General features: G+C 42.6%; 2 protein-coding genes across 2 annotated transcripts in view; both read left to right on the forward strand.

The window, feature by feature from the left end:
• Positions 1–4521: 4521 nt before the first annotated feature.
• Positions 4522–7147, forward strand: LOC149982144 (uncharacterized). The gene is made up of 3 exons (XM_090182726.1): positions 4522–5298; positions 5421–5670; positions 5785–7147. Exons 1-3 carry the CDS (start codon positions 5293–5295, stop codon positions 6246–6248), a joined length of 720 nt encoding a protein of 239 aa, XP_090038852.1. The 5' UTR covers positions 4522–5292; the 3' UTR covers positions 6249–7147.
• A 9158-nt stretch (positions 7148–16305) lies between these two features.
• LOC110530995 (protein unc-13 homolog A) overlaps positions 16306–27079 on the forward strand; it is a 120336-nt gene continuing 109562 nt past the window's right edge. Inside the window, exon 1 of the mRNA XM_036986346.2 lies at positions 16306–16749. Within this exon, the coding sequence (XP_036842241.2) occupies positions 16728–16749 (22 nt within the window). The 5' untranslated portion in view covers positions 16306–16727. The remainder of the gene's footprint in view (positions 16750–27079) is intronic.

A 27079-nucleotide genomic window follows, 5' to 3' on the forward strand; every position in this document is an offset into this window, starting at 1 on the left:
ATACAGAAAATACCCGAGCTCTGAAGCAAGCTTCCAGAAAATTGGAACGGAAATGGCGCCACACCAAACTGGAAGTCTTCCGACTAGCTTGGAAAGACAGTACCGTGCAGTATCGAAGAGCCCTCACGGCTGCTCGATCATCTTATTTTCCTCAGTTAAGTTGGAAAAATAGGAACAATCCGACATTTATTTTTGATACTGTCGCAAAGCTAACTAAAAAGCAGCATTCCCCAAGTGAGGATGGCTTTCACTTCAGCAGTAATAAATTCATGAACTTCTTTGAGGAAAAGATATTGATCATTAGAAAGCAAATTACAGACTCTCCTTTAAATCTGCGTATTCCTCCAAAGCTCAGTTGTCCTGAGTCTGCACAACTCTGCTAGGGCCTAGGATTAAGAGAGACACTCAAGTGTTTTAGTACTATATCTATTGACACAATGATGAAAATAATCATGGCCTCTAAACCTTCAAGCTGCATAGGGTCCACCCTATTCCAACTAAACTACTGAAAGAGCTGCTTCCTGTGCTTGTTGAACATATCCACCGGATGTGTACCAAACTCACTAAAAGTGGCAGTAATAAAGCCTTTCTTGAAAAAGCCAAACCTTGACCCAGAAAATATAAAAAACTATCGGCATATATCAAATCTTCCATTCCTCTCAAACATTTTTGAAAAAGCTGCTGAGCAGCAACTCACTGCCTTCCTGAAGACAAACAATGTATACGAAATGCTTCAGTCTGGTTTTAGACACCATCATAGCACTGAGACTGCACTGGTGGTAAATTACCTTTTAAGTAACCTCTTGAATCTATGGGGACGCTATTTCATTATTGGATAAAAAAACGTGCCCGTTTTAAGCGCAATATTTTGTCACGAAAAGATGCTTGACTATGCATATAATTGACAGTTTTGGAAAGAAAACACTCTAACGTTTCCAAATCTGCAAAGATCTTGTCTGTGAGTGCCCCAGAACTGATGCTACAGGCGAAACCAAGATGAAACTTCAAACAGGAAGTAAACAAAATTTCTGAGGCGCTTGTTTTCCATTGTCTCCTTATATGGCTGTGAATGCGCCAGGAACGAGCCTACACTTTCTGCCGTTTCCCTAAGGTGTCTGCAGCATTGTGACGTATTTGTAGGCATATCATTGGAAGATTGGCCATAAGAGACTACATTTACCAGGTGTCCGCCCGGTGTCCTTTGTCGAAATTGGTGAGTAATCTTCAGCTGCAAGCATTCTTCCATGGGATTCAGAGGAGAGAGCAGACTTCCACGAACGTTATATCATCGAAGAGATATGTGAAAAACACCTTGAGGATTGATTCTAAACAACGTTTGCCATGTTTCAATCGATATTATGGAGTTAATTTGGAAAAAAGTTTGGCGTTTTGATGACTGAATTTTCGTTTTTTTTTTTTTTTTTTTTTTCTTTCGGTTTTGAACAAAACGGAGCGATTTCTCATACACAAATAATCTTTTTGGAAAAACTGAACATTTGCTATCTAACTGAGAGTCTCCTCATTGAAAACATCCGAAGTTCTTCAAAGGTAAATTATTTTATTTATGCTTTTCTTGTTTTTGTGAAAATGTTGCCCGCTCAATGCTACGCTAAATGCTACGCTAGCTATCAACACTGATTACACAAATGCTTGTTTTGCTATGGTTGAAAAGCATATTTTGAAAATCTGAGATGACAGTGTTGTTAACAAAAGGCTAAGCTTGAGAGCTAGCATATTTATTTCATTTCATTTGCGATTTTCATGAATAGTTAACGTTGCGTTATGGTAATGAGCTTGAGGCTGTATTCACGATCCAGGATCCGGGATGGCTAGTATCAAGAATTAATGGAATCAGACCGAGGCTCTGCATCTGTCCTCGTGCTCCTAGACCTTAGTGCTGCTTTTGATACCATCGATCACCACATTCTTTTGGAGAGATTGGAAACCCAAATTGGTCTACACGGACAAGTTCTGGCCTGGTTTAGAGCTTATCTGTCGGAAAGATATCAGTTTGTCTCTGTGAATGGTTTGTCCTCTGACAAATCAACTGTAAATTTCGGTGTTCCTCAAGGTTCCGTTTTATGACCACTATTGTTTTCACTATATATTTTACCTCTTGGGGATGTCATTCGAAAATATAATGTTAACTTTCACTGCTATGCGGATGACACACAACTGTACATTTCAATGAAACATGGTGAAGCCCCAAAATTGCCCTCGCTAGAAGCCTGTGTTTCAGACATAAGGAAGTGGATGGCTGCAAACGTTCTACTTTTAAACTCAAACAAAACAGAGATGCTTGTTCTAGGTCCGAAGAAACAAAGAGATCTTCTGTTGAATCTGACAATTAATCTTGATGGTTGTACAGTCGTCTGAAATAAAACTGTGAAGGACCTTGGCGTTACTCTGGACCCTGATCTCTCTTTTGACAAACATATCAAGACTGTTTCAAGGACAGCTTTTTTTCCATCTATGTAACATTGCAAAAATCAGAAACTTTTTTCTGATGCAGAAAAATTAATCCATGCTTTTGTTACTTCTAGGTTAGACTACTGCAATGCTCTACTTTCTGGCTACCCGGATAAAGCACTAAATACACTTCAGTTAGTGCTAAATACAACTGCTAGAATCCTGACTAGAACCAAAAAAATAGATCATATTACTCCAGTGCTAGCCTCCCTTCCTGCTAGGTTCCTGTTAAGGCAAGGGCTGATTTCAAGGTTTTACTGCTAACCTACAAAGCATTACACGGGCTTGCTCCTACCTATCTTTCCGATTTGGTCCTGCCGTACATACCTACACGTACGCTATGGTCACAAGACGCAGGCCTCCTAATTGTCCCTATAATTTCTAAGCAAACAGCTGGAGGCAGGGCTTTCTCCTATAGAGCTCCATTTTTATGGAATGGTCTGCCTACCCATGTGAGAGACGCAGATTCGGTCTCAACCTTTAAGTCTTTACTGAAGACTCATCTCTTCAGTGGTTCATATGATTGAGTGTAGTCTGGCCCAGGAGTGTGAAGGTGAACGGAAAGGCTCTGGAGCAACGAAATGCCCTTGCTGTCTCTGCCTGGCCGGTTCCCCTCTCTCCACTGGGATTCTCTGCCTCTAACCCTATTACAGGGGCTGAGTCACTGGCTTACTGGTGCTCTTTCATGCTGTCCCTAGGAGGGGTGTGTCGTGTCTTTGGCTATGCCGGATTAAGTGATATGACATGCTATTCTATAAAATAATTTCTCCATAATTAATATTACCTGATTGAGCTAATCATGTAAATGTAATTAACTAGAGAGTCGGGCAACACTAAATAATCTTTATAGAGCTGTTATCTTCCGAATAAACTCTTAAAGACCTAGTAATATTTTACATCAATAGCAGTCAATATTAATCGTCATCTTAATTCAGTTTCATCTGAAACTTGTAAATTCTTGGTTATCTGCACGAACTCTGGCTAACAAGTTGAATCAGCAATACAAAAGTGGGTTTATTTATTTACTAAATACCTAACTAATCACACAGAATTACACATATACATAATTAAATCATAACTTGATTACAAATGACATCATAAAGGAAAACGTCCCTAGCGGGTGGAACAGATATGACAGCTTGTTACACAAAAGAAAAGGGGCTGGGTTTGAGTGAAGGAGTGGGAAGACTGAGGAACAAAGGGCGAAGCTGTGCTATCGTAAATACAGTATCTTATGCATTCTAAATTACCGCCCATTTGGAAAAGGAAAATGCAATAAATATTTACTTTGAGCTGCGCTTCGGTAGGTTGGTGGTAGATGGAAGGCCGTGTTGTCCAACAGAGTCCTTGTTCCTTTGAAGAATGTCTCTGGTTGTCAATTGTAGGTAACGTCATTGTTTGATAGACGGTATACTCTGTCTGTTCCTTCCTAACTCTCGTTTGCAGCGGCTGTTGCTAACTCAACGGCTAGGAGGTATCACTTCTGTAGTGAATAAGAGTTCAAAGTTCATGCCATTCGCAACCAAAGCTCACGCTGATGTTGGCTTCGTTCTGTAGTTATTATCTGAACCATTCTGACATAGGACCGTCGTCCCCACATCCTCGGAACAGGAGGTTATATTGTCGCCAAGGGCTTATATAGGAAGGGAGAAGAGGGCGTGTTTGAAAAGTTGTATAGCCCATGTCCCTTCACAGGGGCGGGCCACTGATTGAGCAGAGCCCTTCCTTATGAAAACCCAAATCTCACATTTTAGAAGCTAAAATCACATTTCATCCCATCACAAATAATTTCATATTCAAACATTTAAATTGAACAACAATTCCATGTGAATCCGATAACTCTGATGTGTAGACTTTCCACTGTAGAGTTTATGTCATCTTATCATTGATGAGAATGACTCAGATGACAACCGAACTGACATCATATTCATTAAGTACCACCGCATATGTTCAATTGGTCGGATTACCAGAATATAGTTCATTTCTCCCCACCTTCTGATGTTCCCAGAATCTCAATGTTAACCAAAGGGGTTTGCAAATATAACATCAGTAGGGTAGAGAGAGGAAAAGGGGGGGAAAGAGGTATTTATGACTGTCATAAACCTACTACCCAGGCCAATGTCATGACAGGTGCGCCACTTGAGTGGGTTGAGTCACTGACGTGATCTTCCTGTCTGGGTTGGCGCCCCCCCTTGGGTTGTGCCGTGGCGGAGATCTTTGTGGGCTATACTCGGCCTTGTCTCAGGATGGTAAGTTGGTGGCTGAAGATATCCCTCTAGTTGTGTGGGGGCTGTGCTTGGCAAAGTGGGTGGGGTTATATCCTTCCTGTTTGGCCCTGTCCGGGGGTATCATCGGATGGGGCCACAGTGTCTCCTGACCCCTTCTGTCTCAGCCTCCAGTATTTATGCTGCAGTAGTTTGTGTCGGGGGGGATAGGGTCAGTTTATATCTGGAGTACTTCTGTACTCCTGTCTTATCTGGTGTCCTGTGTGAATCTAAGTATGCTCTCTCTAATTCTCTCTTTCTCCCTTTCTTTCTCTCTCTCGGAGGATCTGAGCACCACGATCCTGTTCGTTGTGGAACGGTTTTCTAAGTCCTGTCGTCTCCTTCCATTGCCCGATCTCCCTATGGCTCTACAGACTGAGAAGGCCCTGTTCACCCACGTCTTCCGGCACTACGGGGTGCCTGAGGATATAGTTTCTGATCGGGGTCCCCAGTTCACATCTAGGGTCTGGGGCGTTTATGGAACACCTGGGGGTCTCGGCCAGCCTCACCTCAGGTTTTCACCCCAAGAGTAACGGGCAGGTGGAGAGAGTTAACCAGGATGTGGGTAGGTTTCTGCGGTCCTATTGCCAGGACCGGCCGGGGGAGTCGGCGGCTTTCATCCCCTGGGCGGAGATGGCCAAAAACTCCCTCCGCCACTCCTCCACTAACCACTAATCTCCTTTTCAGTGTGTACTGGGTTATCAGCCGGTCCTGGCACCGTGGCATCAGAGCCAGATCGAGGCACCTGCAGTGGATGAATGGTTTCGGCGCTCGGAGGAGACATGGGCCGCTGCACATGTGCACCTGCAATGGACCATTAGGCGGCAGAAGGCGAGCGCCGACCGCCACCGCAGTGAGGCCCCGGTGTATGCACCAGGGGACCGGGTCTGGCTCTCGACCCGAAACCTGCCCCTTCCTCTGCTGTGCCGGAAGCTGGGTATGCGGTTTGTGGGGCCATTTAAAGTCCTGAGGAGACTGAACGAGGTGTGTTATAGGTTACAGCTCCCCCTGATTACCGTATAAACCCCTCGTTCCATGTGTCTCTTCTCAGGCCGTTGGTGGCTGGTCCGCTCCAGCAGTCTGAGGTGCGGGAGGTTCCTCCGCCCCCTCTGGACATCGAGGGGGCCCCGGCGTATACTGTGCGAGCCATCATGGACTCAAGGCATCGGGCGAGGGGTCTTCAGTACCTCGTGGAGGGGGAGGGGTACGGTCCAGAGGAGAGATGCTGGGTGCCGGTGGAGGACATCCTGGACCCTTCCTTACTGCAGGAATTTCACTGTCTCTACCCGGATCATCCTGCGCCTTGTCCTCTGGGTTGTCCCCGAGGCCAGTGTCAGTGCGCTGCTGGAGCCGCCCGTCAAGGGGGGAGTACTGTCACAACTTCCGCCGAAGTTGGTTCCTCTCCTTGTACGTTCTGCGGTCGCCGTCACCGGCTTTCTAGCCGCCACTGATCTACGTTTCTTTTTCCATTTGTTTTGTCTTGATTGTACACACCTGGTTTCCATTATGTTATAATTTATTCCCTATTTAACCCTCTGGTTCCCACATGGTTTTGTGCGTGTTTGTTCTTTGTTAAGTGGTCGCTCTTTTGTGTCGAGCTGGAATAATATTCCCTGTGTGGAATTAGTTTGTGATTGTTTCGAGTAAAGTAGGTTTTTACTCAGTTCTGTGTCCTGCGCCTGACTCTGTCCTACCCGCTGCACACTGACACTTGATATTTTAGGCCCAAACTTGAGATTATGTAGGCAAAAATTGTCAACTTAAAATTGTTTGGATAAATTGTCTCATATGTTCATGATTATATTGTGCTTGTTAATGTATGCAGTAATTCAATTCACTGAATGTCCACACCTAGGATTCAAACTCACAACCTCTTGTTTCATGGCATTCCTTTCTTCCTGCCACATTCACCATATCTGTGTCAATGACTGATTTCACCTGTGTTGCTACACTTTGCACATCAAAGTAACTCTCAGCTCTGTTAAAAGAATATTCAAGACAAACACTGTTATTTATCATAGTGATTAAGGAGTTACATTAAAACAGAGTAATATGCTCCACCCACCAACATTAAACAAATATACAGAAAAATCTCAAATTGCTGAAATAAGTTAATCTAATCAATGACGAGAGAATAGATATACTGACAAACGACAGACATGATGGAGTAGCAGGAAGATCAGAATGTCATGAACCAAGAGGTTGTATGTTCAAGTCCCTGGTGAGGACATGTTGAATAATAATTACTGTATAAATGAGCTTACACAATGTATGTCAACGTGTGTCAAATATGTAAGTTGAAAACATTGCTTGTTAAAAGTACTGTGTGTAACCAGTTGTACATACTTCTTTTGGTTTGTCCAGGTAACACTTTGACCGAAAAGTAGAATAAACATTTAAAAAAGGCAGTGGAACCAGTTACCTAATAATAATTAGTTGAAACATCTAGAATTTTTTTTTTTACAGTGTAGGTAAAATGTACATATTTTACACATTACAGTACATTTCTGGGTTTTGTATGTTCATAGTTTACTTACCAACTATGTTCTCAATGCAAACTTTCCCCCCTCATTTGTCCCTCATATTGCCTTAAATTTCTCTCTTCAGTTATTCTACCCGCTTCTCAGTAACATTTGTGCTGGTTTTCAAAGCAACTAGCTCCACTGCTTGGACTGAAATACAGGAGTTTAAGGGCAATGAATATCAAAATATGAGACATTTTTTAAATTCAGGATGAGGCTTCAGTTACAGTGCCTTGCGAAAGTATTCGGCCCCCTTGAACTTTGCGACCTTTTGCCACATTTCAGGCTTCAAACATAAAGATATAAAACTGTATTTGTTTGTGAAGAATCAACAACAAGTGGGACACAATCATGAAGTGGAACGACATTTATTGGATATTTCAAACTTTTTTAACAAATCAAAAACTGAAAAATTGGGCGTGCAAAATTATTCAGCCCCTTTACTTTCAGTGCAGCAAACTCTCTCCAGAATTTCAGTGAGGATCTCTGAATGATCCAATGTTGACCTAAATGACTAATGATGATAAATACAATCCACCTGTGTGTAATCAAGTCTCCGTATAAATGCACCTGCACTGTGATTGTCTCAGAGGTCCGTTAAAAGCGCAGAGAGCATCATGAAGAACAAGGAACACACCAGGCAGGTCCGAGATACTGTTGTGAAGAAGTTTTTGGATACAAAAAGATTTCCCAAGCTTTAAACATCCCAAGGAGCACTGTGCAAGCGATAATATTGAAATGGAAGGAGTATCAGACCACTGCAAATCTACCAAGACCTGGCCGTCCCTCTAAACATTCAGCTCATACAAGGAGAAGACTGATCAGAGATGCAGCCAAGAGGCCCATGATCACTCTGGATGACCTGCAGAGATCTACAGCTGAGGTGGGAGACTCTGTCCATAGGACAACAATCAGTCGTATATTGCACAAATCTGGCCTTTATGGAAGAGTGGCAAGAAGAAAGCCATTTCTTAAAGATATCCATAAAAAGTGTTGTTTAAAGTTTGCCACAAGCCACCTGGGAGACACACCAAACATGTGGAAGAAGGTGCTCTGGTCAGATGAAACCAAAATTGAACTTTTTGGCAACAATGCAAAACGTTATGTTTGGTGTAAAAGCAACACAGCTGAACACACCATCCCCACTGTCAAACATGGTGGTGGCAGCATCATGGTTTGGGCCTGCTTTTCTTCAGCAGGGACAGGGAAGATGGTTAAAATTGATGGGAAGATGGATGGAGCCAAATACAGGACCATTCTGGAAGAAAACCTGATGGAGTCTGCAAAAGACCTGAGACTGGGACGGAGATTTGTCTTCCAACAAGACAATGATCCAAAACATAAAGCAAAATCTACAATGGAATGGTTCAAAAATAAACATATCCAGGTGTTAGAATGGCCAAGTCAAAGTCCAGACCTGAATCCAATCGAGAATCTGTGGAAAGAACTGAAAACTGCTGTTCACAAATGCTCTCCATCCAACCTCACTGAGCTCGAGCTGTTTTGCAAGGAGGAATGGGAAAACATTTCAGTCTCTCGATGTGCAAAACTGATAGAGACATACCCCAAGCGACTTACAGCTGTAATCTCAGCAAAAGGTGGCGCTACAAAGTATTAACTTAAGGGGGCTGAATAATTTTGCACGCCCAATTTTTCAGTTTTTCATTTGTTAAAAAAGTTTGAAATATCCAATAAATGTCATTACACTTCATGATTGTGTCCCACTTGTTGTTGATTCTTCACAAAAAAATACAGTTTTATATCTTTATGTTTGAAGCCTGAAATGTGGCAAAAGGTCGCAAAGTTCAAGGGGGCCGAATACTTTCGCAAGGCACTGTAAATATCCCTGGTTTTGTATCTTTAGCTCATTCCTACCGCCTCCATCTTCAGTGTCTCTCTGAACCTGTGCCCCAGTCACACAGCAGCACAACAACGTCAGCAGAACCACAGTAGTCTTCATTCTCAAGCTGAATGACTCTTTTCTCTTCTTGCAGAGTGTAATGTTTGTGTCGTAATTCTCTCCTTTATATACCCTCACCTGTTTAACCATTACCAGGTGATATCAAGTCCACATGTATTTTGCTACTACTAAAGTACCGTAGGCCCTTAGGTCAGATTTGTTTACAACATGTAGAGAAAAGATTTACATTTCAACTGGCATCAGATATACTACAGTAATAAAACACCAATTATTAACTTCAACTTTTACTGCAGTGGGATAATCAGGGTCACACAGAGTGATTCTTGGTAGTCTAAAACAAATTTCAAATTTCAAACAAAAGTATACACCTCACACACATGGTTATGGGCTTAAACAAAAACAAGATACCTGTACCAGATATAGTTTAAATGTATTCAATTTTGAGTTTGCATCCCAATATAAGACTTTACACCACAGAAGACTGAAATATAAGAAAACTGTTTGACACAGAAACAATTTTTGTCCGTTTAAAAAAAATAATTGATATTATTTGTGAAATTATGATAAATATTAATAACATTCCACTCAAGAAGCCAAAGAGGGCACTTTTGGTAATTGACTGCAGTAAAGGGCTACTGCACAGAAGACGATATGGTGCAGGGATTGAGATACAATATGTTTTCATGTTCTTTAAATTATTGTTTATACACTTTATACTAAATCCAAACCCAGTAACATTGCTGTTCAGAGTTGCGTTGAGATGGGCTACTGTTGTCGGCAAAGCCTATTTACAAAAACAAACAACAAATATGCAAAACATTTCAGTGTTAAACACAAACTATATTTCTTTAACAACAAGAGAAGGACCCTAGACAGGATGTGGATACTATAAACATCTTGTGCACGTGAATCATTCAAAAAGTAGGTAAGACAAATTTGCTAAATAAACTAAAGGAAAGATACTGACACAATGAATAATATTAATAACGAGACTACATACAAGGGGTTCCGGTACTGAGTCAGTGTGCAGGGGTACGGGTTAGTTGACGTAATTGTGGTAATATGTTCATGTCGGTAGGGGTAAAGTGGCTGGGCAATCTGGATAGATAATAAACGGAGTAGCAGCAGAGTATGTGAAGGATTGTGTGTGTGTGTGTGTGTGTGTGTGTGTATGTGTGTGTGTGTGTGTGTGTGTTGGAGTGTCAGTGTAGTATGTGTGTGTGTGGTTAGTCCAGTGAGTGTACATCGAGTGTGCAAGAGAGTCAGTGCAAAAAATAATAATACATAATAATAAAATCAGGGGGTCAATGTAAATAGTCCTGGTAGCCATTTGACTAACTGTTCAGCAGTCTTATGGTTGGGGTAGAAGCTGTTAAGGAGCCTTATGGTTGGGGTAGAAGCTGTTCAGCAGTCTTATGGTTGGGGTAGAAGCTGTTCAGCAGTCTTATGGTTGGGGTAGAAGCTGTTCAGCAGCCTTATGGTTGGGGTAGAAGCTGTTCAGCAGTCTTATGGTTGGGGTAGAAGCTGTTCAGCAGTCTTATGGTTGGGGTAGAAGCTGTTCAGCAGTCTTATGGTTGGGGTAGAAGCTGTTAAGGAGCCTTATGGTTGGGGTAGAAGCTGTTAAGGAGCCTTATGGTTGGGGTAGAAGCTGTTCAGGAGTCTTATGGTTGGGGTAGAAGCTGTTCAGCAGCCTTATGGTTGGGGTAGAAGCTGTTAAGGAGCCTTATGGTTAGGGTAGAAGCTGTTCAGCAGTCTTATGGTTGGGGTAGAAGCTGTTAAGGAGCCTTATGGTTGGGGTAGAAGCTGTTAAGGAGCCTTATGGTTGGGGTAGAAGCTGTTCAGCAGTCTTATGGTTGGGGTAGAAGCTGTTCAGGAGTCTTATGGTTGGGGTAGACGCTGTTCAGGAGTCTTATGGTTGGGGTAGAAGCTGTTCAGGAGTCTTATGGTTGGGGTAGAAGCTGTTAAGGAGTCTTATGGTTGGGGTAGAAGCTGTTCAGCAGTCTTATGGTTGGGGTAGAAGCTGTTCAGCAGTCTTATGGTTGGGGTAGAAGCTGTTCAGCAGTCTTATGGTTGGGGTAGAAGCTGTTCAGCAGTCTTATGGTTGGGGTAGAAGCTGTTAAGGAGCCTTATGGTTGGGGTAGAAGCTGTTCAGCAGTCTTATGGTTGGGGTAGAAGCTGTTCAGCAGTCTTATGGTTGGGGTAGAAGCTGTTCAGCAGTCTTATGGTTGGGGTAGAAGCTGTTCAGCAGTCTTATGGTTGGGGTAGAAGCTGTTCAGCAGTCTTATGGTTGGGGTAGAAGCTGTTCAGCAGTCTTATGGTTGGGGTAGAAGCTGTTCAGCAGTCTTATGGTTGGGGTAGAAGCTGTTAAGGAGCCTTTTGGTCCCAGACTTGGCGCTCCGGCACCGCTTGTGGTGTGGTAGCAGAGAGAACAGGGCTTTCCTCTGATACTGCCTGGTATAGAGGTCCTGGATGGCCGGAAGCACTACCCTCTGTAGCGCCTTGCTCTACCAAGCGGTGATGCAACCAGTCAGGATGCTCTCTATGGTGCAGCTGTATAACTTTTTGAGGATATGAGGTCCCATGCCAACTCCTGAGGGGGAATAGGCGTTGTCGTGCCCTCTTCACAACTTTGTTGGTGTGTTTGGAATGGACCATGATAGGTTCTTAGTGATGGGGACATCAAGGGACTTAAAGCTCTCAACAGACTCCAGTCCACAATCAGCACCTTTGTCTTGCTCACGTTGAGGAAGAGGTTCTTGTCCTGGCACCACACTGCCAGGTCTCTGACCTCCTCCCTATAGGCTATCTCATCGTCATCTATGATCAGTCTTACCACCGTTGTGTCATCGGCAAACTTAATTATGGTGTTGGAGTCGAGTGCAGCCACGCAGTCACGGGTAAACAGGGAACACAGGAGGGGCCTAAGTACACATCCCTGAGAGCCCCCCCCCCCTGTTGAGAGGAAGCGTGGCAGATGTGTTGTTATCTACCCTCACCACCAGGTCAGGAAGTCCACCAGGTCAGGAAGTCCAGGATCCAGTTGTGGAGGGAGGTGTTCATTCCCAGGGTTCTTAGCTTAGTGAGGAGCTTTGTGGGCACAATGGTGTTGAACGCTGAGCTGCAGTCAATGAACAGCATTCTCACACATAGTTGAAGTCAGAAGTTTACAGACACTTAGGTTGGAATCATTAAAACTCATTTTTCAACCACTCCACAAATTTCTTGTTAACAAACTATAGTTTTGGCAAGTCGGTTAAGGCATCTACTTTGTGCATGACACAAGTCATTTTTCCAACAATTGTGTACAGACAGATTATTTCACTTATAATTCACTGTATCAGTATTCCAGTGGGTCAGAAATGGTTGACTGTGCCTGTAAACAGCTTTGAAAATTCCAGAAAATTATGTCATGGCTTGAGAAGTTTATGATAGGCTAATTGACATAATTGGAGTCAATTGGAGGTGTACCTGTGGATGTATTTCAAGGCCTACCTTCAAACTCAGTGCCTCTTTGCTTGACATCAATGGAAAATCAAAAGAAATCAGTCAAGACTTCAGAAAAAAATGGTAGACCTCCACAAATCTGGTTCATCCTTGGGAGCAATTTCCAAATGCCTGAAGGTACCACGTTCATCTGTACAAACAATAGTATGCAAGTATAAACACCATGGGACCACGCAGACATCATACAGGAAGGAGACGCATTCTGTCCCCTAGAGATGGATGTACTTTGGTGCCAAAAGCGCAAATCAATCCCAGAACAACAGCAAAGGACCTTGTGAAGATGCTGGAGGAAACAGGTACAAAGTATCTATATCCACAGTAAAACGAGTCCTATCAAGACATAACCTGAAAGGCCACTCAGCAAGGAAGAAGCCACTGCTCCAAAACCGCCATAAAAAAGCCAGACTACGGTTTGCAACTGCACATGGGACAAAGATCATACTTTTTGGAGAAATGTCCTGTGGTCCGATGAAACAGAAATAGAACTGTTTGGCCATAATGACCATCGTTATGTTTGGAGGAGAAAGGGGGAGGCTTGCAAGCCGAAGAACACCGACACAACCGTGAAGCACGGTGGTGACAGCATCATGTTGTGGGGGTGCTTTTCTGAAGGAGGGAATGGTGCACTTCACAAAATAGATGGCATCATGAGGCAGGACAATTATGTGGATATATTGAAGCAACATCTCAAGACATCAGTCAGGAAGTTAAAGCTTGGTCTCAAAGGGGTCTTTCAAATGGACAATGACCCCAAGCATACTTCCAAAGTTGTGACAACATGGCTTAAGGATAACAAAGTCAAGGTATTGGAGTGGCCATCACAAAGCCCTGACCTCAATCCCATAGACATTTTGTGGGCAGAACTGAAAACGTGTGTTAGAGCAAGGAGGCCTACAAACCTGACTCAGTTACACCAGCTCTGTCAGGAGGAATGGGCCAAAATTCACCCAACTTATTAATGTGGGAAGCTTGTGGAAGGCTACCCGAAACGTTTGACCCAAGTTAAACAATTTAAAGGCAATGCTACCAAACACTAATTGAGTGTATGTAAACTTCTGACCCACTGGGAATGTGATGAAAGAAATAAAAGCTGAAATAAACAATTCTCTCTACTATTATTGTGACATTTCACATTCTTACAATTAAGTGGTGATCCTAACTGATCTAATACAGGGAAGTTTTACTAGGATTAAATATCAGGAATTGTGAAAAACTGAGTTTAAATGTATTTGGCTAAGGTGTATGTAAACTTCCGACTTCAACTGTATGCCACTAACGATCGCTCGTTCGGAGAAAGGTAATACATTGTATTTACGTGAAGCTAGCTTTGATAGTTGAGCTGGTGGTGTGAGGCTCTGGTTTTCCCAGTCGAGGTCGCCATTGTCTTTTGTAGATTCTTCCGGGTCGTTGTGGAGTGAGATGTTGTGGTTTTCTGCGTCAGTCAATGTTCTTACTACATTTGCTACCTTTCCTGCTGCAGTCTGTTAGGCTGTAATCTAAGACTCACTTATTCTTGAGTGATCAATAGTTCAGAGTTCATACCATTTCAAATGTAGAGCAAGCTCAAACATTTTCTGGCCTGTAGAGTTGAAATTAGCATTAGCCCTTTTTAAACGTGAAGACAAGTCCTCACGATATTTGGAACTGAGGTGACTTTTCGTCACGGGGCTTTTATTCTAGAGTATAAAAGGGGTTGGTTCATCATTTCCAATGTCTATTCACTTGGGCGTGGTTACTGACTGGGCACAAGTTACCATAAAACAAAGATTTTCATTTTAGAAGACTAACTCACATTGTTATCTTTTCAATGTATTCTTATACTCATTAGACATTTTATCCCACATTCAGATGCAAGCCTCATAACTGAGGAACCTGTATAAACAGAGTTAGAGTAATGTGACTGTATTGTCTTTCATGAGGCCACAAACATGAAACAAAACAGATCGGGTTGTAGCTGGCTTCTCCACCGACCGTTTCCACATTCTCTAAATTAGGAATAATGTTTAATTCTCCAATTCGGGGAGGTAGAAGTATTTGGCAGTAGAGTCCCTTTGTCTTAGTGTGACACTCTCTCCATACTGCATGTGGCAAGGGAGAAGAGGGCCTCTGCCAGGAATTTATGACGATGTTGTAAAGTCATAAAACTGCCCCCTCTAACAGGAGAGGGGGGGTTCACATTTCTGCTAGAGGACTTGCGTCTTGACAGAGCGTTGGGCCAGTAACCGAAAAGTTGCTGCATCGAAGCCCCGAGCTGACAAGGTAAACATATGTTGTTCTGCCCCTGAGCAAGGCAGTTCACCCACTGTTCCCCGGGCACTGAAGATGTGGATGTCGATTAAGGCAGCCTCTTGCACCTCTCTGATTCAGAGGGGTTGGGTTAAATGCGGAAGACACATTTCATTTGAATGCATTCAGTTGTACAACTGACTAGGTCTCCCCTTTTCCTTTATTGTTGGTGTATTCTGTATTTCAGCACAAGCAGTTGAGCTTGAATCAATGAAAGTCAAATGTTGCAAAGAGCCAGGTGGAGGAGCTGAGGAGACAAAATGAAGGTCATTTCTGTTGACACATATTTAGTAGTATTCACAATCCACAGCAGTTAGACTTCATTTGGATATTCTGCTCAGCTTTAAAATATATGTCTTTACTACTGACTTTAGTTAACGCTGTCTCATCTATGTGTCACAGTCAGGAAGGTGGCTTTCTCTGCTTCACTTGTGGCCTCAGGATCTGGATACACAAGACCCTACAAGGCCCACACTGCAGACGTGTTGTCACAAACATATAATCCAAACATAGGTATAGGACACAGAAGACAAAGTATACTTAGCCATCAGTGCTATAATCACAAAGGTTCAGTTAGGTTAACTCAAACAACTGCTGTTTGAGATGATTTATTGCTGCATAACTAATAGACCTGTGTGTGCTGACTAACATGTCAGTCAGACGTATTAACTGGATAATAATAATGTGAAAATATTGTACAATCAGGTGTGCAAAGCTCTTAGAGACTTACCAAGAAAGATTCACAGCTGTAATCACTGCCAAAAGGTGGTTCTAACATGTATCAACTCAGGGGTGAGAAAACTTATGGAAATTAGATATATATGGGTTATTGTGTGTAGATGGGTGAGAGAAAAACATCTCCTTGATCCATATTGAATTCAGGCTGTAATAAAACAACATGTGGAATGAGTCAAGGGGTATGAATACTTTCTGAAGGCACTGTAAATAGCTCCCCCTTCTGGCACTGCATGTGCCATTGTGTGTTCGAGTTTACACTTTACCTGCCTAGTGCCTGCCTTTACCTGCCTGAGTGCAAAACTCAGAGTTAGATATAGATGACAATGAAATGTTCTTGCCCAGGGAGCCAGATGTGCTAAGTCTGGCCGTGACTCATTGGCTAGAGTCAGTCCCTGATTCGAAGGGAAGGTTAAAAACCAGCAGTGCTGTAGACCTTGAGGTACGAATTTGAATCGCCCTGGACTACAGGAAGCAGTGGGCAGCACTAGAATAATAATCATGTTATTCTCGTCAGTGATACAGTCCAGTACTGACAAGCACACCCCTCTTCCCCCCTGCTCCCTTCTTTGAGTACCGGAAGGAGAGACTCCCTATTCGGTCCGTGATCATCAGAGATGTATCGTGGCCCCCAGCCTATGCCTCCCCGCTGCAGCTGGTTCGCGTCACATTAAACGTGACGTCACGCGGCGCGGATCTGTCCTCGCGCTGGTGCTGAAACAAGATGGCTGTGCGCGCGAGAGGAGCGGAGGAGAGCTGAGGGATGCAGAGACAGCGAGAGAGACCGCAAAGTGAGGGGAGCCTTTCAACAGCAAAATAAATAGCCATATCCGTGAAGAACGCACGGATTCCCTTGTAATTATGTCTTCGAATAGATTTTATGTCCACTATGGCAATATTTAGCTTATGTTTAGACGTACATCTGTAGCCTACACCGGGAGGTAACTGAGGAGTAGCCAAGCGAAGCAGTGAAGACCCAGCCGGCCGGTAGAGGACAGCCGGGGACGCTCAGCGCTGCTGTCAGAGATGTCCCTGCTCTGTGTCGGAGGTAAGAGGACATCAACATTATTATTACTATTATTATTATCATTATTATTATTATTAGTATTATAATACCATTACAGTGTTACATTTTATAGGAATGTATATTTCATTTGATGTGAATGTTCTATATTGTAGGATACCAGCATCTATCCATATTCAGTGATTCATTCATCTGTTTTTATTACCTCAGCTGTCACTCATAGTGCTGAATGACCAGTAACCCTATGACCTATTATGTTGGAGTAGCTCAAATAGGGATAATGAGATACATAGGAAGACGTAGCCTATAGCCAAATATCTCACCTTCTTCACGTGAAAGACGTTTTTCTGATGACAGTGAGCAACGTGTTTTTTCAAGGGTGTCAATCTGCTTTCTATGGTGGGACAAGATCATTTTGCTAAGTGTGCTTGAAATGCAGTAAAATTATAACAAAAGTCACAGTTCAGAATAAAGTAACCAGAATAGTAGGCTAAAAGCTTATGTATTCAGCTATAAGTAAGTTATCAATTATTCTCACTGACAACAGACTGGAGAGCTACTGTAGGCTATGTCTTGTCGTGAACATTTAAACATGTAATGATCAAAATATAAAAATGTAGACACGTGTTTCTGATTAATACTGCAGCTATCTATAGCACCGTTTTCCACAGACATTGTTGCAGCTGTGTGTTGCGTGCCATGCCAGTTCATGCGTGGGCGGTCAGTGTAGCAAGAAAAGGATAGCCCCTGCCGCACTGCTGCCGCGTTGAACGAGCCTCCCTCGGTTGTGAGGGAATCCTAGGGGGGTGTTCGCGTCAGGTCGTGCCGTCTGTAGGCTAAAATGTGACATTTCCCTGTCGTGCCGCGTCACCTCATCACGCCCAGTTCCGAGATAGGCAGCTATGTTGTCATTGTTTCCGCAAAACCTAAATAATTATTAATCAGATATTTCCTTCTAAACGAATTAGCCTAAGCGGCATGGCCCACTAAGTCACTGCTTATCCATGTAGTCGAGGTTTCATTCGACGTGTTATTCATTTCTAAACACACAATGCCCAGGATGTCATAGACAAGGAGACTTTGTGGAGAGGGCTTTTCATTGTTCTATTACATCACAGGCATGCCTTGCATGGTGTGGCTGTTGCTATTTCTGGAGCTAGAGAGAGAAATGTTTGTTTGTTCATCAAACCAGATCTCATCTAGTGTTGCAATACATGCTTGATGGTGCCCAGCAGCAGCAGTGGTAATATCCATACGTGTACCTCGAGGTCCACAGCACTGCTGGGTTTCATCCTACCCATCTACTCAAGAGCTGATGATTCAGACCTGAGACAATACCAGATGACTGAGAGAAAGCTCTTTCCTATCACTGACATGAACCATCAGTTAACAACCAGGAAGAGAAGAGAAACCAGCAGTGCTGTTCCCTGCTGCAGACCTTGAAGTGGTGAATTCCAATAGCACTGATGTAAGCTACAAGATTCTGTCAGAATAATACTAGCCTTTAATTCATCCTTGGGGGTCTGGTGGTGGCTGGGAATTTCACAGTGACAGGTCAAGTGGAACGGTTCATCCCACTGGGGTCCTCTCTAAAGTCCTCTGTCCGTCTTCATAACCACAATAAATAAATCAAAGACAGTTGTCAAACATGGGTCTGTCCAGATAAGGTCGCTGTAGAATCTCTGTGGCTACATGCAGCTGTCCCTGCTCAATGTCTGAGTCTGTGTGTGAAAATGTGTTGTTGCACTGAGAGAGTACAATCTACCTGACCCCAAGAACATGGGAGCCTAATGAGCTAATGAAATCTACTTGACCCCAAGACCATGGTAGTCTAATGAGCTAATGGAATCTACTTGACCCCAAGACCATGGTAGTCTAATGAGCTAATGGAATCTACCTGACCCCAAGGCCGTGGTAGTCTAATGAGCTAATAGAATCTAACTGACCCCAAGGCCGTGGTAGTCTAATGAGCTAATGGAATCTACCTGACACCAAGACCGTGGTAGTCTAATGAGCTAATGGAATCTACCTGACCCCAAGGCCGTGGTAGTCTAATGAGCTAATGGAATCTACCTGACCCCAAGGCCGTGGTAGTCTAATGAGCTAATTGAATCTACCTGACCCCAAGGCCGTGGTAGTCTAATGAACTAATGGAATCTACCTGACCCCAAGGCCGTGGTAGTCTAATGAGCTGATGGAATCTACCTGACCCCAAGGCCGTGGTAGTCTAATGAGCTAATGGAATCTACCTGACCCCAAGGCCGTGGTAGTCTAATGAGCTAATGGAATCTACCTGACCCCAAGGCCGTGGTAGTCTAATGAGCTAATGGAATCTACCTGACACCAAGACCGTGGTAGCTAGTAAACTCCAGATATACAGTACTTCCATACATTTTTAAAACTAGTTTCCTGGGTATCTTTAGACAAGTATTGTGAGGCTTGTGGGCATCCTAGAGCAAAACGGAGAACACCATTGTGTTTGTGAGAGTCTCAGCGTACCACAGAGTTATATTAATAGGTCGCCCAAACCTTTCGGACGCTACAGACAGAAGTTGGCAGAAGAGGCTGTCCCAACTTAGAACCAAATGAAGTCTCATCTTTCAATAGTTTGTTGGCCAAACCGTTTGAACGCTACAGACGTTTTCGTGGCAAGACCGATTTTCCGGATGTCTCATGATTTGACAAACATCGCTCTAGCTCTACCACCTTTCCCCGCAGATGCGGAAGGGCGATATCGGCGGACGCGGTAGATTGAGGAGCAGCCATGCAATAAAACAGATATCTTTATCTTAAACAGATGGATTTCGATGGGGATTTTTTATTATGTTGTTTAGATTTCTGTAGGGGCGGGGAAGTTGTAGGTCAAGGGTTAATAACTGCATATATTCACTGTTGCTATCAAAATCATTCCAAAGGATAGGTTTAACAGAGCAGGTGAAATGTAATCACAAGTCATATAGTATCACGGAGACTATTTAGGCCTACAGTATGTATCATTTGCAAAGTCATCAACAGCAATTGTTTTAATTCAACACAGGGTTCAAATAAAAATAAACAACACATAAAGTATTGTCCATGTAGGTCAAGCTTTGGTTCATGTCTCCATCTTAAAGAATACGACTAAATGTAATGCAACTTTAAATGCACTTCAAATCAAGTTTGATCTGATGTAGTCCTATTCTTTAATGTTGATTCTTGGTTGAGATGGAGATGTGAATCCAACATATCAATTATTCATTTGTAGACAAACTAAGTCAATGCCACAACATGTACATCTCCTTCAAATATTGATATTTGGTTGCGTTGATAACCAAACACAATTCAATATCACTTTTGCAATACAGTAAATAGCCTATTAACTTGTCGACAAGTAAACAAATAAAATGTTGGATTCAGGTCTCCAACTCAACCAAATATAAAGGTTAAAGACCAGGATTAAAACAGTGGTAGATATCCTTTAAATGTCGATATATAACCGAACACACAATTCAATAATACTTTTGTAATGCAGTAAATAGTCTGAAGTTAAGGCTTTCTTACAAACGGATGTAACAGTATTTATTCAACTTTAAAACGAGTAACACCATCCATGGCCACATGTTGAGGTTAGCCTACTGTAACTATGAATGTCTTCTTAAGTCGTCATAGAGAGCACGCATGTTCAAGATAGCATACAACGGTCGCAGGTCTGAGGAGATCTTCAATATTACTATAATAATCTGTGCAGAATCTCAAACAGCGTTGATCACTTGCACCATGTACTTTGTAATCTCAACTGCAATCCAGGTCATTTGGTTCTGCTATTAGATGAAGCACAGTGAAAACACATTTAATTGTTGCATAAATACAAAAATCAGACATTGTTTTTCCTTTGGAATTTGGTTGTGTTTTTATACTGAACTAAAATATAAACACAACATGCAACAATTTCAAAGATCTTACCGATTTACAGTTCATATAAGGAAATCAGTCAATTTAAAGGAATTCATTAGGCCCTAATCTATGGATTTCACATAACTAGGAATACAGATATGCATCGGTTGGTCACAGAAACCCCCCCAAAAAGGCAAGGATGTGAATCAGAGAACCAGTCAGTATCTGGTGTGACCACCATTTGTCTCATGCAGCGTGACACATCTCCTTCACATAGAATTGATCAGGCTGTTTATTGTGGCCTGTGGAATGTTGTCCCACTCCTCTACAATGGCTGTGCGAAGTTGGTGGATATTGGCAGGAACTAGAACACGCTGTCGTACACGTCCGCATCCCAAACATGCTCAATGGGTGACATGTCTGGTGAGTATGCAGGCCATTTAAGAACTGGGACATTTTCAGCTTCCAGGAATTGTGTACAGATCTTTGGGGTATGGGGCCATGCATTATCATGCTGAAACAAGAGGTGATGGTGACGGATGAATGGCCTCAAGATCTCGTCTCTGTATCTCTGTGTGGTCAAATTGCCATCAATAAAATGCAATTGTGTTTGTTGTCCATAGCTTATTCCTGTCCATACAGTAACCCCACCACCACCATGGGGTACTCTGTTTACAACGTTGACATCAGCAAACTGCTCGCCCACACATCGCCATACACGTGGTCTGCGGTTGTGAGGCTGGTTGGACGTACTGCCAAATTCTCTAAAACTATGTTGGAGGCAGTTTACATTAGATAAATGAACATTCAATTCTCTGGTAACAGCTCTGGTGGACATTCCTGCAGTCAGCATGCCAACTGTCCGCTCTGTCAAAACTTGAGACATCTGTGGCATTGTGTTGTCTGACAAAACGGCACATTTTTGAGTGTCCTTTTATCATCCCATGTACAAGGTGCACCTGTGTAATTATCCACCTGTGTTTAATCAGCTTATTGATATGCCACCCCTGTCTGAATTGATTATCTTGGCAATGGAGAAATGCTCACTAAGAGGGAGGTAAAAAAAAAATTGTGCATTTGAGAAAACATTTAGCTTTTTTGTGCATTTGGAACATTTCTGGGATCTTTTATTTCAGTTCATGAAACATGGGACCAAGACTTTGCATGTTGTGTTTATATTTTTGTTCAGTGTAGATGGTTGAAAGCATAGTGATAACACATTGGGAATTCAACAAACTTCTGGCTGACTTTTTGAGGGGTGAATAAAGTTTGAAATCTCACTGATCAACATCTCTACCAAATATTACACAAATGTCCACATTGAAATGGCGTTGTTTGCCCAGTGGGAGGTGATTCTTTGTTTAAAAACAACGTGATGAAGAAGATAAAGAATAGCTTCAGTTCTTCACCCACACAACATAGGGCTACAGGCAGGTAAAGGAGTGCTTCAGCCTCCTTTACATAATACACTAACTTCATCGGTATTCCAGTAAGGCTCACTCATCACTAGTTCAGTGTGTGTGTGTGCTTGTGCGTGTGTGTGTGTGTGTTTGTGTGTAGAATGCCTCTTCTCTCTTAGTCAGGGAATTTCACGTGTCGTCTTTTCTCCTTTCCTCCATTGTCATGGAGACTTGGGCCAGGCAGGCAGGCCTCTAGAAAGTATTACGGGCTGTGCAGGTGGGGGTTGTTGAATATTAAAACTCGCTGTGGATGCAATATGACTGTGTGTGTGTGTGACTGTGTGTGTGTGTCTGTGTGTGTGTGTCTGTGTGTGTGTGTCTGTGTGTGTGTGTCTGTGTGTGTGTGTGTCTGTGTGTGTGTGTCTGTGTGTGTGTGTCTGTGTGTGTGTGACTGTGTGTGTGTGTCTGTGTGTGTGTGACTGTGTGTGTGTGACTGTGTGTGTGTGTGACTGTGTGTGTGTGTCTGTGTGTGTGTGTCTGTGTGTGTGTGTCTGTGTGTGTCTGTGTGTGTGTGGCCTCAGACCCATACGAAACATACTTGATGTATTTCTGAGCACCTCCAACACATATGAAACCTACTACTGGTCTAATTACTTCAGACAGAAATGAAAGTAGATGAGTTGGACGGGGAGGATGGGTCGACATAATCCGTGACGTCAAGGTTGGGTGTTCGAGTCACGCAGGGGACAACTGTAGGATTTTAGCAAACCCTTCCCCTAACCTTTATTCTAAACTTAACCCACTTCCCCTAACCTTTTACGTAAACAATCCTTTGTCGTTAGTTATCCTAACCACCAACGTAAATTCTCCCAGTAATTTTCCTTTGTTGTTACAGCGCAACAAGCGCCCAGGTCTGAGTGAAAGACGTATTTTTTTCACCTTTATTTAACCAGGTAGGCTAGTTGAGAACAAATACTCATTTACAACTGTGACCTGGCCAAGATAATGCACAGCAGATTGACACATACAACAACACAGAGTTACACATGGAATAAACAAACATACAGTCAATAATACAGTAGAAAAAAAGAAAAAAAAGTCTATATACAGTGAGTGCAAATAAGTTAAGATAAGGGAGTTAAGGCAATAAATAGGCCATGGTGGCAAAGTAATTACAATATAGCAATTAAACACTGGAATGGTAGATGTGCAGAAGATGACTGTGCAAGTAGAGATACTGGGGTGCAAAGGAGCAAAATAAATAAATACAGTATGGAGATGAGATAGTTGGATGGGCTGTTTACAGATGGGCTATGTACAGGTGCAGTGATCTGTGAGCTGCTCTGACAGCTGGTGCTTAAAGCTAGTGAGGGAGATATGAGTCTCCAGCTTCAGAGATTTATGCAATTCGTTCCAGTCATTGGCAGTAGAGAACTGGAAGGAAAGGCACCCAAAGGGGGAATTGGCTTTGGGGGTGACTAGTGAAATATACCTGCTGGAGCACGTGTTACGGGTGGGTGCTGCTATGGTGACCAGTGAGCTGAGATAAGGCGGGGGTTTAACCAAGCAAAGACTTGTAGATGACCTGGAGCCAGTGGATTTGGCGACGAGTATGAAGCGAGGGCCAGCCAACGAGAGCGTACAGGTCGCAGTGGACTGCATCCAATTTGTTGAGTAGAATGTTGGAGGCTATTTTATAAATGACATCGCCGAAGTCAGGGATGGGTAGGATGGTCAGTTTTACAAGGGTATGTTTGGCAGCAAGAGTGAAGGATGCTTTGTTGCGAAATAGGAAGCCGATTCTAGATTTAATTTTGGATTGGAGATGCTTAATGTGAGTCTGGAAGGAGAGTTTACAGTCTAGCCAGACACCTAGGTATTTGTAGTCAGAACCGTACAGAGTAGTGCATGCATTTAGTTTTATTTGCATTTAAGAGCAGTTGGAGGCCACGGAAGGAGAGTTGTATGGCATTGAAGCTCATCTGGATGTTAGTTAGCACAGTGTCCAAAGAAGGGCCGGAAGTATACAGAATGTTGTCGTCTGTGTAGAGGTGGATCAGAGAATCACCAGCAGCAAGAGCGATATCATTGATGTATACAGAGAAGAGAGTCGGCCTGAGAATTGAACCCTGTGGCATTCCCGTAGACACTGCCAGAGGTCGGGACAACAGGCCCTCCGATTTGACACACTGAACTCTATCAGAGAAGTAGTTGGTGAACCAGGCGAGGCAATCATTTGAGAAACCAAGGCTGTTGAGTCTGCCAATAAGAATGTGGTGATTGACAGAGTCGAAAGCCTTGGCCAGGTCGATGAATACGGCTGCACAGTAATGTCTCTTATCGATGGCGGTTATGATATCGTTTAGGATAATACTAAGCATCCTCCAATTCGTTTGCTATGGTACAACTAGGTAAAACGTATGAAACTACACGTCCTTTGATACTACATGTCCTTTTATTCGTATGATATTGTACAACCGCTATTCCTTTCATAATGTAACGTATAGAATAATAAAGAATTCCCCCGAGACTACATTGGTCTGTGTGTGTGTGGGTAGGAAAAGTGTAGGGCATTAACTATGCTGGCATGAGTTACGTCAGAGCTGTTTAAACAGTACTGCAGAGGGATAGAGTGGGCGTTATAGAGACAAAACCACAAAATATATTCAACCCACACTCTCAGAATAGGGTAACAGGATGTGTTTCTTTATTACAAAAAAACACACACACATTTGGCATTATAGCCTTAATTGAAACAACCCTTTGAGAGGGATGCCGAAAATGCCGAAATATATAGTTATTTTAAAATAAATAACTTTTTATTGCACTTCTGTTGTCCTTCAATAGGCTAGTGACTGTAACTGGTTTGCACAGTGTAGATGATTCACGTGGACTACAAGGTAGCAACACATATTCTCCCCTTCTCCAATATGACAAGTCTCTGTACAGTGCTCAGAGAATCAGCACGTCCACCGTCTGTCTCTACTGCAACACCACTGTGGATAACACACCACAGGCCAGTCATACTAGTGGAGCCTCCTCCTATGTCTGAGTTCCAAATGGCACACTATTCCCTACATAGTGCACTCTTTTTAACCAGGGCTACAGGAGAAATAGGGTGCCATTTAGGACACATGCTATGAGAGTGCACTACAGCCTCTGCTATATAGTAAGTGATTTGCTGCGTGTTAATGCTTCTGTCTATGTGTATGATTGTTATAAGAAATGGTATGGGTTTTGAAAAGGACAATTGTTCTGGCAACAAAATGTGGCAATACTTGGACTTAATGCTACATCCACTTAAATGGACGAATGCTAAATGCTAATGCTAATAGTGTACAATTGAACAGTGAAAGTAAGGTACTAACATATCCTCTGATAAGTAGGTTGACTATGAAACAAATCATATATTTAGTAAACAAAACATCAGATTAACAAATAAAGAACTCACTTTGGTCCAAGAGACAACAGGACCGTGGTAGCCTAACCAGCTAATGTCCTCAGATGATGGCAGCCATCACGGCCAGCCACAGATCTTTTGGGGGGCATGTGCTCAAACAAAAAAAAGTGCACCCAACATTTTTTGGGGCCACAACCGCAGTCACAGATTCGCTGACAAATTATCACTTTTATTATTTAGATACATAGAATAGATGTCTTAATGGCAAATTAAATTACACAAATAAATAACATTTAGTATCAAATGTGTAAGTCTTAGTCACTTTACCAATAGCAATAACAATAACAAAATAATAATAAAATATTCTAAAACTCTGATGAGTAAAATATTTTGCACAACTATTTTGAATTTGAATAAATGCTGCATTATTTAACAATTAACCAACACAATGAAAACAGAAGATTGGGAAAAATACTGTAACCTATCATGACTATATGCAACCCAACTCCATCTGTTTCCACTATGTATCCTACCTGGCTGAAACTTTGATCTAGTGGAATAAGTATTGAGGAGCATCAAATCAAATGTATTAGTCACATACACAGTTTACAGCATGTATGTGCAAGCTCCCTCGGCAATGCAGTACATGAATCAATAAAAACAACTATAATGACCCCTCTGTGGAAAGATGAGACTCTCGCGACCACGATGGTGTTTTCCGTTCTTCTCTACGACTCCCACAAGCGTCTTGGGACCCGTCTGAAGTCGGTACAGCCAATCTGCCAACTTCTGTTTCTAGTGTCCGAACATGTTTGGGCTACACACTCATATGGACCCTCTGTGGAATTGTGAGACTCTCACAAACACCTAGTTTTAGGTTGTTTTTCTCTAGGACGCCAACAGGCTCACAAGACTCATCTGAAGGTCTCCCGGTACCAGTTGAAAAAAATGATGGAAGTCAGTATATATGGAGACTGTTCAGTCCCCAAAATAAGGGCTTAAATACATGAATACGTCCTGATCTTTCTTATACCTCTCAGATATAGGACAGACACTTTCAAACAAACTTCCTTTACATTTTTTGGGGGGGAGGGGGGGGGGGGGGGACTATCTGTTGTTCAATGTTAAAGCCAATTTATGCTTTATACGAAAATGTGGTCGGAGGCGCCGTATCGATGGCGTGACGCAATTGCGGAGCCTCCGGAGGCATGCAGAGTCCAAATTGAGCTCCGTATCGCATCACTGTGCACCTTTCAAATTCTGTAACAATGCGAGCCGAGGGCTCTGTCTAGCTCCACATTAACATGATTGATTGACGGTAGGTGACGACGGGAGGTCCTATATAAACACAAACTCACTTGCTTGACAACTTCCTTCACAATTGCTCTGCGCTGCTCCGTGAAGCGCAAGCAGTATGAATGCCCTGACTTCTGCAGAGGTCGTATCACCATAAATGCTGCATGGCCAATGCAGACCACAGATTAACCATGCTGCCTTTTATTCAATGTGTTTGTATGGGCTAATAGCAGTAAGGTCAAAAAATGTAACAAAAAAATGTGTATATATATATTTTTATACTTCTAAATCAAATAGCAACATGATTATTGGTATGATGTTCTTATTTTTAATTTTTAATTTTCTAATTCCATATAGTTTAGTAAAACAAGTTTTCACACGTACA

This window comes from Oncorhynchus mykiss, chromosome 8 (genome assembly GCF_057628025.1).
Source record: "Oncorhynchus mykiss isolate SJ-2025 chromosome 8, ASM5762802v1, whole genome shotgun sequence".
Classification (NCBI taxonomy): domain Eukaryota; kingdom Metazoa; phylum Chordata; class Actinopteri; order Salmoniformes; family Salmonidae; genus Oncorhynchus; species Oncorhynchus mykiss.

What these genes read in the sequence shown, in the direction of transcription:
- LOC149982144 (XM_090182726.1), top strand. An exon ending in TCTGCTGTGCCGGAAGCTGG is followed by an intron (nt 5,671 to 5,784) that starts GTATGCGGTTTG and finishes GTCTCTTCTCAG; the next exon opens with GCCGTTGGTGGCTGGTCCGC.